Raw genomic sequence first — 19,266 nt, forward strand, 5'->3', positions numbered from 1 at the left:
TTTGATAAACGCTCATAGCCATGTGTTATCACCAAGGCCCGAATACCGGACGGACCCACAAAGGTGCTGGTCACGATGCACTGTGGTAATGGCCTTTCGTCTGCTTTGGAGTTTCACTTACGGATCTGTTCCCACCCCTTTTCAAAGAGGACAGGGAGGCCTTGCTTCAGCTGTTAGCAAACACGCTCCCTCAGTGTTGCTGTTACGCCCACATTTCCTTTCACGTGTAAGTATTTGGAAGTTCTCAATCGTTGGTGCTGCGTGTAAAGCGGATGACCTTCACCATATGGCCGTGGACGATCACACGTTTACTCCTGCAACAACGCACTATATTTGAGAACCGTCTGATTGAGAGGACGAATCCCGCACACGAGATCTTCAGCTTAGTTCGTCTAGAACGCACTTTACATATGAAAGTGAGTGTTCAGGCTCGGGTGACAGGCTCACACAGCACGCCCTATTTGTAGCACCGATGGCGGTCCCTCGGCCGTTGGGTTTGCCCCGAGCCTGACACAGAGGCCGGGGGGGGGGGTCCCCTCGTGGCTAGCCCCGAGGGGGGGCCCGGGCTGAGCGCGGAGCTTGCCCTCAGCGTCCTGCTCCGGAGTCATCATCTCGATGGAAGTCTCCCCGCCCTTCTTCCAGGCCACCTTGCACCAACTCTGGTTCTCCAAAGCCAAAACCTGCCTGCCGGCGGTGGGGGTGGGGAGGGGGAGCTCAGGCACACGGCGATGCCCCGAGGCCCGTGCCCAGGCTGGAGGCACCGGCTGGTGGAGGCAGGGCCTGGCCTCACCCGCGTCCACCACCTCCGCCCTGCTGCGGGGACCCAGCCTTCCTGTGGGATGAGCCTGCCTTACAGAGGACACAGGGCTGCTTAAAACGTAGCCGGGACCTGGGGTCCGAGGCCCCGGGCTCTCGGTCTGATGACTTTTCTGTACGTTGAGCTATAAAAATCCCACCCCACGGAGGGCCTTTGGGAATCGAGCGTCCTGCCTTCCTTCCAGAAGTGGAAGGGACCCTCCCTTGCTCTCAGGTCTGGAGGAATCCTTTCTGATCTCCCCCCCCCCCCGGGACGCGTTAATAATAATCTAGACGTTTTCAATGCATATTGTGGCTGCGTGAGAAATCCAAGTCGCCGAATTTTCAGAACCTAAGCAGTTAATGTTAGAAATTTTGCTGCAAATAAATTGATCAGTATGCAAGACAGTTTTCACGGCTGAATCATGGTCCACAGTTTAGGTAAACAGATCTGTGATGACATTTTCTGAGTGGAATACAAATGCCGTTCATTTCCTCCCAGCGGCTCCTGGCACTTCTACACGGATAACAGATTCTCCCAAGAAGGTGTTGGACACCAGGAAGAAAGATCTTTGTTTAATCCCTCTGAAAAGGTAGGGCTGTGATGTCGGGTGTGATTTCCGTGAAAGGAATTGCTCTGAGAGACATGGCTGTTGGGGAGGACATTTTTCTTTGCCTATTAGCTGCCTCTGTGCACCCCCGACCCCCGGAGAGACCCCTTCTGGTCTTCCGATTCTTGGAATGGTCGTGAAAACATCATGTTGTTGTCTTGTGAAAGTTTGCACGTAATTAATTTTTCTCCCCATGTTGTGAATGAAGATCAAGGGACATTTTTCTTATTGCGATTTCCATGAAACAGCGGGGTGGGGGGGGGGTGCCCGGGGTGTTTTCTCACTTCCTCGTGCCGCCGGCATCCGTGATGCTCCCGGGCTCCCTTCTCCCCGCGTCCTCGCTGCCTGTCACTGCACAATATGTCTGCGTCTGAAATGGGAGCCGGTCTTGAGCTAGATGCTACATCACGAGCCAGCTCTGTTCTCTGGGTGGTGGCGAGGCTTTCAGAGCCCTTAGCTCATACTGATGTTAAAACGAGCCGAGAAGCTCATTGCAACTTTGCGCGAGGCAGGCAGTCATTTTGCCCGTGTGTGTGTGTGTGTGTGTGTGTGTGTGTGTGTGTGTGTGTGACGGGAGTCGGTGCTTCCCGGGGTGGGGGGTGGGGGGCGTCTGCGTTTGGAGTCAGACCGCTGCGGACAGAGATCATTCTGCCTGTTTGTGCATTTGCCGTCGGTTATGACCCCGGACCCCGGGCCCAGGTCCGTGCACCAGGGCCGCCTTTGAGGTGGGGGAGGAGTGTCGATGTCGCAGGAGGTGGGGACCGCCAGGGCACGGGAGCCAGGGGGCACGCCCCCCAAGGGCCGGGCCGGGCGGATCCGGTCAACAGCTCTGCAGCAGTCAGAGGAATACATTTCGGAAGAGGGCACCCCAGACATCCTGCTTCATTTCTCCCAGAGCGTTTCCACGGCCAGGATGGCATAGGTGTGGCCTCCTCCAGGAAGCCTTCCTGGGCCCTCGTGGGCATTCCCACAACGTGCTGCCAGGCCACCTGCGCAGCCCGCGGCCCTCGCGAGGGCTCTGCCCAGCCCCGTCTCCACCAGAGGCAGGAGGGGTCCTCTCGTCTCTGACCACCCAGCCTCTGCCAGGCTCCCGGCGCAAAAGCAGAGCTTCGCGAGTGCCGTTTGTGATCGCGACGGGGCCCCATTTTCTTACAGCAGCCTCTGCAAAAGGAAGCAGGGTCCGGATTAATCCCATTTCCCGGTTGGAGCACAGGTAGAGAAACCGAGTCGCGCGATGGGGAATCCAGGCCTGCGCCCGGGACCCCGAGCTGGCACACGGCCCTCGGGGTAAGAGGCCGGAGGGAGGTCTGAGCTCACGCCCCGCCCGGCCGCGGAGGCCCCGCGTGTCAGGTGTGTGGCGTGCACAGATGCAAATGCGCATCCGGCCCAAACGTACTTTTCCTTCCTCCTCCGGCAATTTTTTGCCCCATAGTCTCCGTGTGGGAGGATCAGGTGATCGAGGCTTTTTAGAATCTTCCCTTTCTGGGTGCTGACGGTGACACATGGAGTATTTTGGGGCGTTGACATCATCTCTTCCCTCCTGAACGCCCTCTTCGCAGCTGCATCACTCAGGCCCTGCCATCGTCCACCTGGACGGCTGTGACCTTCCTTGCTTCGCAGCAGGAGCAGCACAGGTGTGGTAAGAATGAACCACAGGGGACCGGGCCCAGGCCGGGGAAGGGACCGGCCAGGGACAAGCTTCCTGCAGAAGTAATGTTTGAGCTGAGCTGAATGACTCTTAGGAGTTAGCTTGGTGAAGAGGGAGGAGAGTGTTCTTGCCACAGGACATAGCGTGTGCAAAGGCCCTGAGGTGGGAGGGAGCACGCCGTGTTCAACAAACAGAGCAAGCAGTGTGACCAGAGCTCAAGACGGGCGGGTGGCAGCCTGACCACACGGGGACTGGCTGAATGTGGCAGGGAGCTCCACATTTGTGCTGGGAGCGGCCAGAAGCCGCCAGAGGATATGAGCGAGGCTGGTCTTGGCAGATCTGGCCCCCGTGACGATGCGTGGGGGGGAGAGTAGGTGCAGGAGGCCAGCGGAGGGGGGCCTGAGGCAGGCCTGCAGCAGAACCCAGAGGTTGGAGAGACCTTTAGGGGTCACAGCAGGCCCCGATGGTGCATTTGGGATCATGGCCAAGCGCCTGAACGAGATGCCCTGGGGAGAGGAGAGGTGGAGGGGAGCAGGGAGACCCAGGAGGCGGGGCCTGTGAGTGGGAGGGGCGTCTGGCACCTCGAAGCCCGGGGGAGGGAGCTCCAGGTGGGCGAGGCGGGGGCAGCTCTCTGGTGGGGGCACGGGGACAAAGGCCTGAGTGCCGAGGGCTGCACGGGAGGCCCCGAGGCCTCAGGGTGACCCACAAGGGACAGGAGACTACTTTACCACGTGACAGACTGTCCCTTGTACAGTTGAAAGTCCCTCATTTGTTGGTACCGTGGGTTTGAATTTTGCTACGTGATCTGTCAGTAAAACCGTTCATGTTTCTGTGCCTCACTAGACGCTTCTCCTTTCTCGTGTGGTCAGCCCCAACCTCTTGGGAAAGTGCGGGTGAGGGCCGTGACCTTGCCTCCCCTTCCAGCGTCTGCCGGGGCCGCCAAGGGCCTGGGGTCCAGGACTCCCCGGCCCCGCTGGCCTGCCTCCACCCTCGCGCAGGGGTGTGGGGCCATGTCTGTGCACCTGCTCGGGGACGCTCCCGGAGGGCCGTGTCCACGTTGGGGTCAGGGCGGTGTTCCCGCGTGTGCCCGTGTGTGAAGCCCCGTGGGGGCACGGGCAGGTCGGAGGTCGGGGAGGTCAGGGGCGGCACAGGGGTGGAGGCACACCCGGGGCCTGCCTGCTGACCCCACCTGCAGCGGTGGTGCTGTGCAGGGAGGCATGAAGTCGGCCCTGGAGAAGAGCTCCCCCCTCACGGCCCTTTGCTCCCGCATCTCTCGGCGAACTGTCGTGAGCGGGGGCCGCTGAGCGATCGGGAGGGCCCTCTGTATGGCCGTACCCCCCTTTGGGGCCCAGCACATAAATTCCTAGAAGTCACTTCATTCCTTACAGTAAGAAAACGACTCCCGGTTTTGTTAGCGTCTGTGTGTTTAATTTGGCCACGTTTATGTCTTCTTTTTAAGTGTATTTATTTATTTTTATTTTTTTTAAGGTTTATTCATTTCTCAGAGGCAGAGAGAGACAGAGCGTGGGGGGTGGCAGGGGCAGAGAGAGAGGGAGACACAGAATCCGAAGCAGATTCCAGGCTCCCGGCTGTCAGCACGGGGCGCGACGCAGGGCTCGAACTCACGAAACGAGAGATCGCGACCTGAGCCGAAGTCGGTTGCTTAACCGACTGAGCCACCCGGGTGCCCCAAAGCTCTAACATCTTCGTCCCCCTGTCGGCTCGCGCCCGGTGTCCTGCACAGGCTCGGAGGGCTCGGGGCTGTGCTCAGTGGGGTCCGATGGAGGCAGAGGAGGTCCACCCGTGCATAGCGTCCAGTGGGGCAGTCAGGGTGTCGATGTGCCATGAAGACGGGGCCTGCCCTGCCCTGGCTAAGCCTGGGCACTCGTGCAAAGCAGCCAGTCTCTTTCTCCTTGCTCCCCTCATTCATCTGAGGAAAGGATTGGACAGCAGGAGCCCCTTAGTCAGGCTTTGGGGACCTTTGCTTTCTGTAACTTGTATTACAAAAACAACCAATGTTTTTGTTTTCCCATAAAAAATAGGAGGAGTATCATTTTGTCCTAACTACACGTTGCCTTCCGTTTACCCCCTTTTCATGACATACTGCTCTAATCAAAGTCAGACTTCCTGATACAGGACTTCTCAGTATGTTTTCAGAGGACACTCAGGGGCGCCTGGGTGGCTCAGTCGATTAAGCGTCCGACTTTGGCTCAGGTCACGATCTCGTGGTTCGTGACTTCGAGCCCTGCGTTGGGCTCTGTGCCGACGGCTCGGGGCCTGGAGCCTGCTTCGGATTCTGGGTCTCCCTCTCTCTCTGCCCCTCCCCCGCTCATGCTCTCTCTCTCTCTCTCTCTGTCTCTCTCAAAAATAAATAAATGTTACAAAATCTAAAAAAACAATAAAGTAAAGGACACTCCAAGGAGGGCGAGTGGTGTGTGGCTTTTCCTAGCTTGCTTAACCGTGGAAAACGTTTTCTCGGAGAATCTGAGGGGACTGACTCTGTGTGGTTTGTTTTGGGAAGTGGCGACTTTCGTTTTCACCCGTATTTGTGCTGGCAGAGGGATTTCGCCTTCCGTTTTGGGGCCTTCACGGACTTCATCTGTTTCAGTCCCCCTTTCAGAAAGAGGACGGCTTTCTTATCAGAAGCAGCTGCGGTGACAAGGTCATCTCTGTTCACGCTGTCCAGCAGTCACCAATCCAGTACAGTAACTGTTGACAGGGGAGAGCATTACCTTAAGAAAGGGTTTTTCCCCCCCCAGAGTACTTCCCCCCCAGTGTGTACCTTCGTTTAAAAAAACCCAGCAACTGTGACAGCTCTCGGATTTCTGTGATCAGAGCCCAGCAGCTAAATGAGGTTTTGTTTGTTAGTATTCTAAAATTCTCCTTCAGAAGTTTGGAGCACAGTTGTTTGAGTTGACCTTAGAATGTGTTTATGAAACTCGATGTCTTTGGAAGTAACGTGGGGCAGCTGTCGGACGCCTGCCTGGTTTCTGGAAGGAGGCGGGGCGTGGGAACCCGCCCCATCTGAGCACCTCCGGACCCCGGGTGCCCGTTCTCCGCTGACAAGGGCCCCAATTCCCATATTTATCCCGACCTGTCTTCTCGAAGCACATCTGGGAAGCCTGCGGCTTCCCTCCTGACCAGGGTAGGAGCTGGGCCGGGCAAGTGTGGGGCCCGATCTCCGGAACAGTAAGCAGAGTCAGAGAGGACCCTCGAATATTTACTTTGGCGTTTAGCACTCTGCCTGAGTTCAGGAACCCTCTACAGAGTAGGAAGGAGAAGCCGTTCAGCCGTGTTGGTTTCCCTGAAATTGGGAATGTCCGAGATGGCCTCAACCCGCTTGCGGAAGTCTCCCGCTCATTAGGAGTGAGGTGTTGGGAGAGTGACGTACAGGAAAGGTCATGCCAGACCTTCTCTTCTTGTTTTGAAAAATGTCCTTACTTAAACTCAGGTGGGTTGACATGTTGTGTAATAATGGCTTCAGGGGCAGACCCCAGGGATTTGTCGCCTCCATACAGCACCCAGGGCTCATCCCAGAAAGCGCCCTCCCAAATGCCCATCCCCCATGCCCATCCCCCCCCCACTCCTCCATCAACCCCCACTTTGTTTTCTGCATTTGAGTCTCTTATGGTTTGTCTCCCTCTCTGTTGTTTTTTTTTTTTTAATTTTTTTAACATTTATTCATTTTTGAAAGGCAGAGAGAGACAGAGCGCAAATGGGGGAGGGACAGAGAAAGAGGGAGACACAGGATCCGAAGCAGGCTCCAGGCTCCGAGCTGTCAGCACAGAGCCCAACGCGGGGCTCGAACCCACGGACCGCGAGATCATGACCTGAGCCGAAGTCGGACGCTCAACCGTCTGAGCCCCCCAGGCGCCCCTCCCTCTCTGTTTTCATCTTATTTTTCCTTCCCTTCCCCTGTGTTCATCTGTTGTGTGTCTCAGATTCCACAAAGGAGTGAAGTCCTGTGATATTGGTCTTTCTCTGACTAATCTTGCTTGGCATAGTTCCCTGTAGTTCCAGCCACGTTGTTGCGACTGGCAAAACCTCATTCTTTTTGATCGCCGAGGAATACTCCACTGTAGATTCCACACCTTCCTTGTTCATTCACCAGCTGGTGGATCTTTCAGACCTTCTTGTTCGTTACGTTAATGCTCATCCTGGGGAACGTGATCCCGTGAGAGCTGGGGCATCGGACGGGCCCCGTCACTGGCTCATCCTGCGGCCTGTGGTGATGCTTTGAGGCTCCCTGGGCCTCAGTGTCCTCGTGCTGAGTGGCGGGGCCATGCAGGGCTCTATATCCAGGGTTCTGAGTCCAGATTCAGGATGGGGAACAGTCTTTGCCCCTGAGGACGAACGCCCAGGTGGCAGGGGCCGCGGGGGGCTGACTCCTGCCTCTCGGTGGGTTTGCTGCATCCGAGCGGTTTTGCTTTCCGTGGTGCTCGTTCCCCTCAGGTTTTGGCCACGCTGCTGCGTCCGTGGAAGTCTTACCTGCCTCCAGGTGGCCCTCCAGGTGGCCCTCTGAAAGCTGCAGATCTGTGCCCTCTTTCACCACCTGGCTCTGCGTAAGGGCACCCCCTAGAGGCTTCTTCCGGTACTGCTGGGTGACTTTCTTGCTCGTTCCTTTCGCGGCATTGACAGACCCTCTCTTGTCTGCATTCCAGAAATGGCTTCAGACATCCCTGGATCGGTGACATTGCCTGTTGCCCCCATGGCGGCCACGGGACAGGTGCGGATGGCGGGAGCCATGCCCGCCCGTGGAGGAAAGCGGCGTTCTGGGTAAGCACCCTCAGCGTTTCCAGGAATCCGGCTTAATACGTGTTGGGCAACGCTCTCGACCCGTTAGGGCAATAGTGTCTCTCCCCCTCTGGAGAATCAGAGCTCAGCGGTTTGCATGCTGTTTAGATTTTGCAAGATCCCCAACTCTGCGCGTGATTTGCACGCAGCTGGGACCTTCTGTTTGCTTGTCCTTGTGATGGGGAGGTGGGTCGCGGCCCCCTGGGCCCTGGTCAGGCCATCTCTGGGAGGGGGCGCCCCTCCGTCCCCCTGCCTCCGCACGCCAGCTTGGGGGGGGGGCAGGCTGCAGGCCTGAGCTCCGGGCGGGTGGCGAGGACCCCCCTGGTGCTCTGCCTCTGCTCTGTCCTGTGCAGGAATTCGTAGGAATTCCTTTCGAAACCTTGGCTACAGCCCGGCAGCTGAAGGCCAGGCGTTTGCATTGTCTGTGCTGCTAATGACGCTGCTGAAGGGGTGCGGGCCAGGGCTGGGGGCGGGGGGCGCCGGGCGGACATGGCCCTTGAACTGGGGGGACGGAAAACCACATCTCGTCATGAGCATAGCACCCGTGGTCCCAGACGCAGTCTAAAGAACGAGCCAGCTGACAGCAATCCCTGCAGGGAACACGGGATGGATGTTTTCATACCCCGTCTGACCCCCGGCCCTTTGCCCATCAGGTCAATGTTGTCCCCAGTGAAATGGCTGATGACTTCCTCCTGACGGACATCAGTCTGTCACGGTGCGCCACGTGGCCCTTACGCGAGGGGCCGAGATTTCCAAGTGTATTGGGGGGGTTGCAGAGGCCGAGAGGCGGAGCGCAGGGCCCGCCCCAGCTGTCCCGCGATGCCCGGCCGCTCGCAGCGTGCAGGTGCAGTGACCCCACGGCCACGGGGGCCGGTCCTCATGGCAGGACCGCGGTGAGCAGAGTGGGTGCTGGAGCAGAACCCCCACACCGGCCGTGGGGTGAGGCTGAGGCCCCGCCGTGCCACTGCAGGGGTGCAGGTCCGTCCGCCCCTCAACCGACTTGTTTTTTAACAGATTCCAGGTGTTTTGAACTTACTTTTTTTTTTTTTTATGTTTATTTATTTTGAGAGAGAGAGAGCTCACCAGGAGGGGCGGGGCGGAGAGACGGAGAGAGAGCATCCCAAGCAGGCTCCACCCCATCAGTGCAGAGCCTGACACGGGGCTCAGACCCACGAATCGCTGAGATCAGGACTGAGCTGAAACCAAGAGGCGGATGCTCAACCCACTGAGCCACCCAGGCGCCCCTGAAATTATTAAAAAAATGTTTTTAATGTTGGTTTATTTTTGAGAGAGAGAGACAGAGCATGAGCAGGGGAGGGGCAGAGAGAGAGGGAGACGCAGAATCCAAAGCAGGCTCCAGGCTCCGAGCTGTCGGCACGGAGCCCGACGCGGGGCTCGAACTCACGGACCGTGAGATCCTGACCAGAGCCGCAGTCTCTGAGCTGAAGTCGGACGCTCCACCGACTGAGCCCCCAGGCGCCCCTGAAATTATTAAAAAAATGTTTTTAATGTTGGTTTATTTTTGAGAGAGAGAGACAGAGCATGAGCAGGGGAGGGGCGGAGAGAGAGGGAGACGCAGAATCCAAAGCAGGCTCCAGGCTCCGAGCCGTCAGCACAGAGCCCAACGCGGGGCTTTGAACTCCGGAATGGCGAGATCACGACCTGTGCCTGTCGGACACTTAACCCAATGAGTCACCCAGACGTCCCTGAAATTATTTCAAACGTGTGGCTCCCTCACTTCCGTCCCTTGGAGACGGAGCCCCATGGCTGGCCTCATCCTTTCTAACAAGAGGCCAGATGGTCAGGCCCAGCGCGTGGTTTGCAGGGTGACCAGCCCCTCGGTACCCGGGGCCGGTGCTAAACCTCCGGGAGTCCTGCCCCCCTTCCCGTCCCGCTCGGGGCTGGGCCACATGGGCCCGCAGCCCACATCTGGACCCTGACTTGTGCTTCCGGCCCTGGCTGGCAGTTGGGTTGTGGTCAGTGTCTCCTCTGCAGAAGTTGCCCCAGCTTCCCTTCCCGAGCAGACCACACACAGCACGTCCTGGAGGTCGGCACCACCCCTGCCCAGCACGTCCAATGTCAGGAAAAGAAAGGAGGGGCGCCTGGGGGCCTCGGTCGGTTGAGTGTCTGACTTCAGCTCAGGTCATGATCTTGCGGTTTGTGAGTTTGAGCCCCGCGTCGGGCTCTGGGCTGACAGCTTGGAGCCTGGAGCCTGCTTCGGATTCTGGGGCTCCCTCTCTTTCTCTGCCCCTCTCCTGCTCAAGCTCTGTCTGTCTCTCTCAAAAAAAAAAAGAAAGGAGAGGTTCAGGAGGGGGTACGGTGCTGACCACTGGCCGACTGTGGACAAGGCATGAGCAGTTTGCCACAGATTAGGAGGCCTGTCCTCCGCGGTCCTCCCTCGTGAGGAAGGTGCCGGCTTCCTTCTCCCCGTCATTGGGGGGGGAGCGAGCACACCACGCGGCTCCTTCTGCTAAAACCCCAGTGACTTGGGGACTCGGCCCCTGTGTCCAAGCAAGGAAGTGTCCATTCCCACAGGGCTCCGTCCAGAGAGCTTCTCACACCTGGCGTTTTCACCGGTGCTGAAGCTGTGTGATCGAGGCCCCTGCTCTACTCTGGCGAACGCTCTGGCCGCAGCCTCGACACTGAGACCAACGCAAAGGAGAGCGTGATGGAGGTCACGCTCACCAGCACGCAGGTGACCCCACGGCAGGGCCCTGCTTCTGTCCCAGGACAGACGCCTTTATCCACGGAATGTGGGGGTGCGCCGGGAGCCACAGGCAGGGGGGGAGGGAGAAGAGAGAAGGGGCCGGGGTGACGGGGAAAGGAAGCAGCAACGGGCGGGGTCCCTCTGCCCGCCCTCTGCCCCTGTCTGGGGCTTTCTGGTGGAGGAAGCGTCTGGAATCCCGGGACGGCCACCCGGCCGTCCCCGCAGAGCCGGCCCCTCGCAGGCCTTGGACCCGCCTGGCCGCCTGCCTGGCCCGTCCCCGAGGACCCTCGGGGCTTGGATGTCCTCGCCCTGCCCCGGCAGCCTTCCCCGGGAGCTGCGGGCAAGCTGAGCGCCCCGCTGGCCGCCGGGACACAAGGTGAAGGTTCAGGAGTTTCAGATTCTTTGCAAAGTGATTCCACATGTGGGGGAGGGGGGGCGGCGTGCTGAAGCGAGTCACTTTGTTCATCTTTGCCGAGATCCCCCCACCCCGATCTCAGGGCCATGGTGGGGGGGGGGGCGCACTTCTGGTCGTGGGCGGGGGCCTCGGGCTGGCCCAGCGTCCTCCCCTGCTGCCCCCTCTCCTGCAGAGCACGGGCGAGCTCCGTCCGCCGACTCAGCTTTGCGGACGCGTCGTGGTCGCGACTCGGTCTGTCCCGGGGCCGCACACGGCCGGCTCTTGACAACTCGCGCGCCCAGAGCAGCCTTTCCTGGCCCCGTACTGAGGTACGAGTTCTTGCTCGTTGGCAGGAAAGTGAGGCAGTGCGTTTTCAGCCCAACGTTTTGTACCGAATTCTTGAAAGTGAACACAGTAGGACTCGGAAGTGCCGTTTTGGTTCTCTCCGTTGTTATCCAGAGGCTTCGTGACAGAGGCACTCGGAGGACACAAGGCCAAGCGTGATTGACTTAGGGCTTTTACAGCAGAAGAAATAAGCCTCGGGATTGTCGTGTTTAAAGTCGGGGTGTGAAGGGGTGACAGAGACCCAAAGGCAGCGTCCTGGTTGTGGCCGTGTCCCCAGGAGCTAGGTTTCCTGTGCTGCTGAGCAGGGAGGCCCGTGAGGTCAGGTGACTTGTCCTGAGGGTTTGGCCCGTTGTCTGCGCACTGATTTATCTGCCGGGCTCAGCCCCGTATCGTGCTTTTCCGAGTTACCGATTCTCATCGCTGCACACGTGTGGTCACGTGTGCACAAGAGGGGAGGCACGGTTTCGTGGTCTCTAATCGTCTGTGGACAAACCCTGGTTCCCGAGCTCCCGCTGACCCCAGGGAACTCTGGCTCCAGAGCAGGGCTGTCCCGTCCCCGTCCCCTGGCTCTCTCGCCGGAGCCACAGCTGACCCGGCCCCAGTGGGGACCGCGTACCCCGCCCGGATGACTCACGTCCCCGTCTGTCTGCGCCAGCGAGGTCCCCGTGGAGATCCGAGCTGTCTTTACGAAAATCAGGGTGACCAAGCGTCCTGGCTGGCCCGGGACGTCCCCAGTGTTAGCACTGGTGCCCGGCATCCTGGGAGCCCTCTCAGCCCGGGAAGGTCGGGATGTCTTGTCACCCCAGACACGAGGACGGGGGTGCTGACGCACGCACGGCGTCTTGCGGGAGCCCGATTCTCACACTCCTGTCGGCGTGCCCTGACCGGCATCGTGCAGATAACAGAGCATCTCACACTCGCTGCAGGTTTTGGCCAAGCGCTTACCTAAATCCTCAGGAATTCTGAAAATTTTGAAAATGCAGCGTCTTTTCCTTGACACAGAGTCTCTTGCAGTCGGGGCTTAGGTCATCTTTGTGCGGACCGCTCGGTTGCGCTGTCCCGCGGGGAGCTCTAGGGGGCAGCGTCGCTCTGTGGCTCCGCAGAGGACGGTCGGGGGGATTTGGTGGCGGCAGTTTTGGTGGCTCTCCGGATGTAATTCCTGGTGAGGGTGGGGAGCCGGCTTCGTGACGGTGCGGCGTAACGATGGCTTTGCGCCATTTGGAGAGCCACGCGTTTGGCCCCCATTTGCCCGCCACGCAGGCGAGCCTGTGGCTGGCGCCTGGCACCCTGTCACCCAGGCGTCACAGGGGGCTGCAGGTCTGTCTCTGCGGTGGTGCGTGCGTGGCCCTTCAACTCTCCTTTCCCTTCCTCAGCACTTTTCTTCCCCGCCGCTCCTGCCCTTCGTGCCTGGCGGTGTTTGTCGTCACTGCCATGTCCCCACTCTTGCCTCGCGCCTTCTGTTCTGTCCCCGGCACCCCGGGCGTCCCATCATCAGGGCAGCAGATTAGGACTCTGGCCACACCGCACGAAAAGCAAAACAAAAACAACCAAACGATCCCATTTTAAGAAGAAAATAGTCCTTTGCCCTAAGTCCAGTCCCAGAGTCCCCCAAGTTACCCCGAAGCCAGAGAATACGATTTATCTCATGAGGGGCCTCTCTCGTGTGTGTGTGCGCGTGCCTGGGGATGGCCCTGCCTGCGCACCTGGCCTTTCCTGGTGGCCGGGGCGGTGTCCTGTACCTTCCCTGAGTCACCGCTGCCCACCTGGGGCTGGAGGTGGGGATCGTGTTCCCCACGAGGCCGGCCCACCTTCCGCCCCTGGGCGCAGCGGCTCCAGCGGGGGCTTCTCGGCACCGGCGGCCGGGCGGCTGGCCGTCCTCTGCGTGGAGCCCACGGGACCGCACCTCACTGGCCCCTCAGTCCCACTGGGAATGGGGTGGGCAGTGCAGTGGCTCAGGCTTTCCCCAAGGAGCCCCCCTCGGCCCGAATGGCCAGGACATCCATACGATTTCTCATTTTGCTCCCGGGAGATTCTGGGCGCAGTTTATCCGAATTAACTGCCCCAGCATCTTGAGGAGCCGCGTTAATTGCTGTTGGAGGGGACTGGTGTTCTCAGGGGAGTTTGGGATATCAGTTAAACGAATGCCTATCAGGACTGTTTTATGTGTGTACGGAGAGGCCCAGGGAGGTGGGGTCCTGAGGATTCGGTGGGTTTCAACAGGCAGACAAGTTCTTTGAGCAGCTCAGTCCCCAGGTTTCTCCTCTGCATGCGTTTGTTTGGGTTTGGACCGTAGAGGATAGCGGCCTTCAACGCCCCTTTCACTCGGACTCCTCCAGAGCGGCCACGTTCTCAGGCAGCACGGCCTGTGTGGGTCCCTTTATCGTCCTTAAAGCTTCCTGTCTTAGGGCCCCTGGGGCGTTTGTGGCCTGCCGATGCTATGCCAGGGAACAGTGCAGGATGCAGTTGTCCTGGAACAAACCACGTGGCAGGGAGCAGGTGCCCCAGAGCTGCGGGGGGGCGGGGGCATCAGGCACCGTGGACCTTTGCAGGGCAGCGTTTGCAAGCTGCCGACGGCCCATGGGGGCCCCTTTGCACAAGTCCCCGACCACATAACGAATGGCGCATATATGCACGCCCTTCCTTTTGCCCTTTCCTGTACCGAACCCGTTGGCTGACCGCATCCAAGCGTTTACCAAACAGCTGGGGCCTGGGAGGGTGGGGCATTTGTCCCCCTGCACGGAGCCCCCTCGGTGCCAGCAGCTCGGGTCACCAGTGATGTGTCCTGCGTGTAACGAGTCTCCTCGTGCTCTTGACTTTTCAGGATGGACTTTGACGACGAAGACGGAGAAGGACCCAGCAAATTTTCCAGGTGAGTTTGCTTTATGCCCCTCAGATTCCAAGAAGCCACAGCCGGCCGTCACCGTACCGGGACACCCAGGGAGGGAGTGGCTGTTGTCGCTGGACAAGCCGTTGCCTGTAGTCGGGCCCCTTGCTTGTCCCTCATCCCGGGCCCGTGTTTGACCCAGTGACAGGCAGCCCTGCCCGCACGCCGTGGAGTCCGGTCACCGGGGGAGGATTGTTGGTCTCAAAAGTGCAGTTAGCTCTTTAAACAACGATTGCCGAGCGTCACGGGCTCCCTTTTAAATCTCTTCTTAAAATATGTTTAAAGTCTATTTTTGAGAACGAGAAAGCACACGCGTGTGGGGGAGGGGCAGAGAGAGAGGCTCCCAAGCAGGGTCCACGCTGTCAGCACTGAGCCCGATGTGGGTCTTGATCTCACAACCCTGAGATGATGACCTGGGCCGAGACCCAGAGCCGGACGCTTAACGGACTGAACCCAGCCACACAGCCACACAGGGGGCCCCTGGACCCCTTTTTAAAAGACCTAGAGCTCAGGCTTAGAGAAAAGACTCGGCCTCTCCTAGCACGGACAAGAAGGGGAAAGGAAGGCAGCAGGTGGCCGGGACGCGGCGCTGTGAGGTCCTGGGGGCCGTGTTCCTCACCGGGCACGTTGACAGCGTGGTTAACGGGGCTCAGGGGCCGTCCTGAGTGCAGACCGCCTCCCGGAAGGGCGGGGCCGCGGATGCAGGTGGTCAACTATCGCGTACAGGAAGGGTAAGGCAGGCGCAGCCCCTCGGCCCGTCCCTCTTTGTCTTTTCTCTTTCCTCTCTTTTTTTGCGTTGTTTTGTGTGTGTTACACTAGGCGGTTTGGCTGTGTGGAGAGAGAGGCACGGATCGCTCGATCCTCTTGGCAAAGTGCCTGCCCCATCCCTGATTCTCGCTTGTGGAGGGACTTGAAACCCGGCCCCAGGTGACGGGTGCCTTCCTCTGGCGTCTGCACTCCACAGTTTACGTTGACGGCCTTGGTGATTTTTTCTAGGTTTTTAGAAGGATGATGTCCGTGGGGAGCCCCAGGCCCACTGACCTCCCCCGTTTGCTGGCCCCCACAGCAGTTATTTTCGGTCACGGTTCTTTTCGCCCACGTCGTGGCTGTGAACTGAGCACATGTCACCCCAAATGGAGAGGAACACACGTCCTGTTACTATTCGGGGCCTCCTGGCGTCTGCACATAGTAAACATACCTCCTGGAGGCACTGTCCTCCCCAGCCTGGTCCTCCCGTCCTCAATGTGGCTCCGGGGGAGACCACAGAGAGGAGACGGAGAATACTGTGCTCTCTAGTGACCCCGGAGTTTTCCAATTGAAACAAGACGTGAGTTTGAGTCACAGAAGCATGCAGTGTTTTCCCTCGGTGTGGACAGAGCTCCGGCTTGGACGCCCACTTGTTTCTTGGGAAAAGCTTTACATTTAGAAAAAATCTTTTTTAACGTTTATTTATTTTTGAGAGACAGAGAGAGACAGAGCACAACTGGGCGAGGGGCAGAGAGCGAGGGAGACGCAGAATCGGAAGCAGGCTCCAGGCTCCGAGCCGTCAGCACAGAGCCCGACGCGGGGCTCGAACCCACGAACTGGGAGATCATGACCTGAGCTGAAGTCGGACGCTTAACCGACAGAGCCCCCCAGGCGCCCCTAGGGAACAGCTTTAGTTGCAGGGAGTGCTTTGTTCCCGAAAGGGGAGTAGCCCTTGGACATAAGGGCACATGACTCCCTGTCCTGGTCCACGGGCGCCTTACCCAGCCTCCCTTCGTAAGGAGACCGCGACCCCCTCTCCCGCCCCCCGGGTTTCTCTGGTCAGAATCCCCCTTGAGACGACATTGCACACCGTGTCGAGCTCAGGAGACCGTGATCCCCGGGGCCTCAGGACAGAGAGGAGGAGAGGTACCGAGTGACATTTGCCTGACATTGAGGATCTGAGTCAGGGATGAAATCACAGGGCAGGCTACAAAGAGCTCATTGTATGAAGGCCCATCTTTAAGAACAAACCTTAGATTCTGGGCAGCTCTCTCATCAGCCCGCCCGTCCGCGAGTCAGTTTTTCCACGGCCAGAGTTCACAGCGAGGCCTCTGCGGGCCGCGTCCTTCCTTCCACACTTGAGAAACGAGGGGGAAAGACGGGACGTGTTTCAGCAGGAGTCGGGGCCGTACCACTGTGTCACAGGGTGGGGGGTGGTCCATGGACCGGGCAGCTGGCAGGTGCATCCCGGCCGCTCGGAGCTGGGCCAGCCGGCAGAGACCATCCCCAGCCCTCACGTGGCCAGCGGCCAGGGTGCCATGCGGAGCGGGCTGGAGAGGCCGCTTCGGGTGGCCCCTGGCGGCCCTGCGCGCGGCACGCCCGGGGTCTCTCGGTGTCCCGCCCCTCTGCTCACGGTCAGCCGTGGGAGGCCCTGGAAGAGAGGGTGGCCAGGTGCCACCCCGCACCCAGTGCAGATTTGTGACTCAGAATCCGGCCGGGGTGCTGAGCCGCGGCTTCCGGCCCCTGATGTTTGCTCAGCCGGCTTTCCCAGGCTTTCTCCAGGGTGGTCCGAAAGTCAAACCCATCATCAGACCTCATGTCTCGGTTCCTTATTTGGGAGCTATGGTCACTGTCACATAGGAGGTAAGTCATGGCCGTTTTCTTAGAGGGACAGATGCGGATTTGCCACGGATGCAGGGTCAGGGGTGAGGCAGGTGCACGAAGCGGGGGCAGGGGCCCAGCTCGGAGGGGGTGGGGTGAGGCCAGGGCCGGGACGGATGAGGACCAAGTCTCCATTCTCAGGACGGAGCCTCCTTGGTCTGCGGTCTGCGGTGTGGAGTGGGCTCTAAGGTTTTCTGCCCCCTTCTCTGTTGGCATCCGTGGGATCCAGCCTGGGTCACCCCAGACTTGTCTCGGGCATGCCGTGTCGCCTCTGCCGGCCCCCGGACAGTGAGGGGGCCGGAGGCAGGGCAGGGCGGGCGTGCATTGGAAGAATGGTGCAGGTTCCACGGGCACCTGAGAGCTGATGTGGGCGGGGGGGGGGGCTGTGTTCCAACGGTGGGGGTGCAGCCGTGGGAGGGGCTGGCCGCGGCCTGCGGGAGGGGAAGGGGACAGGAGGTGGGCTACGTGCCATTGGGCCCCACACCGTGCCGTGTCTGCATGTGCAGCCGATGGGTGACCGTGACTAGGGCCTCGAGGGCGATAGAGACGGGAGACCTGAACGTCACAGGAGGCGCGATTTTTGCCAAAGAGGCAAGAGAAGCAGGGGTGCAGAGTGACCTTGCTTCCTGGGCCGGGTCTGGGGAGGACAGCCTCCGTCGAGAGCATGGAGCCTGACCGCACAGCCGCCCCGCGAGTTCCCGTGTCAGTCAGGGACCCGGGGGAACCGATCACACTCCAGAAAGCGTTTCTGCAAACATGAGTCTCCCCGGCAGCCGGGAGTGGGGCAGGCCCTCTTTCCGGGAGGCCACCGTGAGCCCCGTCCCCACCCCCCGCCTGTGTGGGTGGTCCTGGCCCACCTGGGAGGTGAGCACCTGTCCTGCCCCCGCCCCCAGCAGGGCCTGCAACCCCAAGCCTCCTCCCCACGCCTCTTCCTCCCCCACCCCCGCCGCTGCCCTGTGGTGCATTTTCTGGTGGGTCCGGGATTCCTTTCCGCGTACGCCTGCGGCCGGGCTCGGCCACCAGCAGTGGGTGCTGGCTCGAATGTCGCTGCAGGGACACCTGACACCCCGGAGCCGCCATCAACCGTCAGACCTAGACACGGTGCTCTTCGCGTGATTTGCACCTGTGTGTGTGTGCACACGTGTGCCCACGCATACTGGTTCATGAAAAGAAAGGAAGGGAAACGTGGCCAAGTCAAACCCTTTTGACGTTCGATTTACAACTTCCCTCCCAACCTTTCATTCCTGCCCCTGCATGTTATCAACCTGGTTTTCTGCCGTATTCGGACTCACTCTGGACCCCGGCTCTAAACACCCCAGAGACCTTGCCGGCTTTCTCACACCTGTTCTGTGAACCCGGCCACAGTGCGTGGGGCGTCCTGTAAGCCTGGAATCAACCCCCCCGGAGGCTTTACGAGGCTCTCTCCCCCTTCAACGAATGGGTCTAAGCGACCTTCCTGAGGCCCCACCCCGTCTCTGACGTGTCTTTTTCCTGGGACGCGTAGGGCACTCGGCTGCACTGGTCCCCAGCCACTGCTTGTAGCTGTAGGAGCCTCGCCGAGGAACCTCTAGCATTATCTGAAAGGAAAGCTATTCGTGAGAGGAAAGTTTCCACGGAGTCTGCCTTTTATCCTTCATCGCACCTGTTCTGATACTTTCCTCGTGATTTCTGTGCAGTATTTACACTCAAGAGCACGTTTTTGGTTTGATAGGTGGTGATGATGCTTTAGTTCTCGTCTTTCCCTGTGAATTTGCCACCTGTCTCGTTTATACGTATGACAACTAAAACCCCGTTGGTCCGGGGAAAAATCCGTGTGGCAGATGTGTCCTGCAGAGACCTTCCCCGGCGGAGAAAGCGGAGGGCGGTTGGTTCCCAGAACCCTTTGCCTGCGCATCCTTGGGAAGCTGGGCAGTGTGTTCCCAGGTGGGAAGACACTCCTCGCCCTCCTGATGCAGAGAGGGTGGCCGGGAAGGAGGAGGGGTTCCCCTCCACCCGCCGACCTGCCGCCCGGTGCGGGACACGTGCATTGGCCCCGGGAGCGCTCTTTACGGCAGGGAGAAGTCCAGCTGAGCCTTCCTGGCTCCAGAGCAAAGACCCAAAGTGGACGTTTCCAGACTTTCCCGACGCTCTACGCCTCGGCGTCCTTGGAGCTCACGACCCAGATAAGCGGGGCGGACCTCGGCAGGGCCACAGGGTGACCAGGGCGTTGAGTTGGGGGTTCTTGCAGACTCAGCGGTTTGGGGTTAGGATCTGGGTTAAAACGCTTCGGAATGAGATCCGTTTTCTGGGGAGCAGGGTCTCTAACATCAGGCCCACGTGGGCCGGTCTTCCCTTCGTATGAGATGTTTGGTGCCCACGTGATTGACGTGGGTTTGATGTTCTTCTCACCTTGTTCGGCTGCCCCCCTCCTCCGTTTCTGTCCTGCAGAGATGAATTAACCGTGACTTGTGGTGACAGTGC

General features: G+C 59.5%; 1 protein-coding gene across 7 annotated transcripts in view; it reads left to right on the plus strand.

Annotated features, from left to right (window-relative positions):
- The window catches only part of ARNT2 (aryl hydrocarbon receptor nuclear translocator 2), a 144,560-nt gene that overhangs the window by 29,139 nt on the left and 96,155 nt on the right, over positions 1-19,266 (plus strand). For 4 of the 7 annotated variants that reach the window (XR_006705415.1, XR_006705416.1, XM_045452263.1 and 1 more), the window contains exons 2-3: positions 7,716-7,830; positions 14,116-14,163. Coding sequence is in view for 2 of the 7 variants with exons in the window: in XM_045452263.1 (XP_045308219.1) it covers positions 7,716-7,830; positions 14,116-14,163 (163 nt within the window). In the remaining 5 variants the exon portion in view is untranslated. Of the gene's footprint in view, positions 1-1,151; positions 1,389-2,911; positions 3,046-7,715; positions 7,831-14,115; positions 14,164-19,266 lie in introns of those variants that run through there. The other 3 variants (XR_006705417.1, XR_006705419.1, XR_006705418.1) reach the window with 3 other exon arrangements.

Source organism: Leopardus geoffroyi, chromosome B3 (assembly GCF_018350155.1).
Source record: "Leopardus geoffroyi isolate Oge1 chromosome B3, O.geoffroyi_Oge1_pat1.0, whole genome shotgun sequence".
In the NCBI taxonomy this organism is placed as follows: Eukaryota; Metazoa; Chordata; class Mammalia; order Carnivora; family Felidae; genus Leopardus; species Leopardus geoffroyi.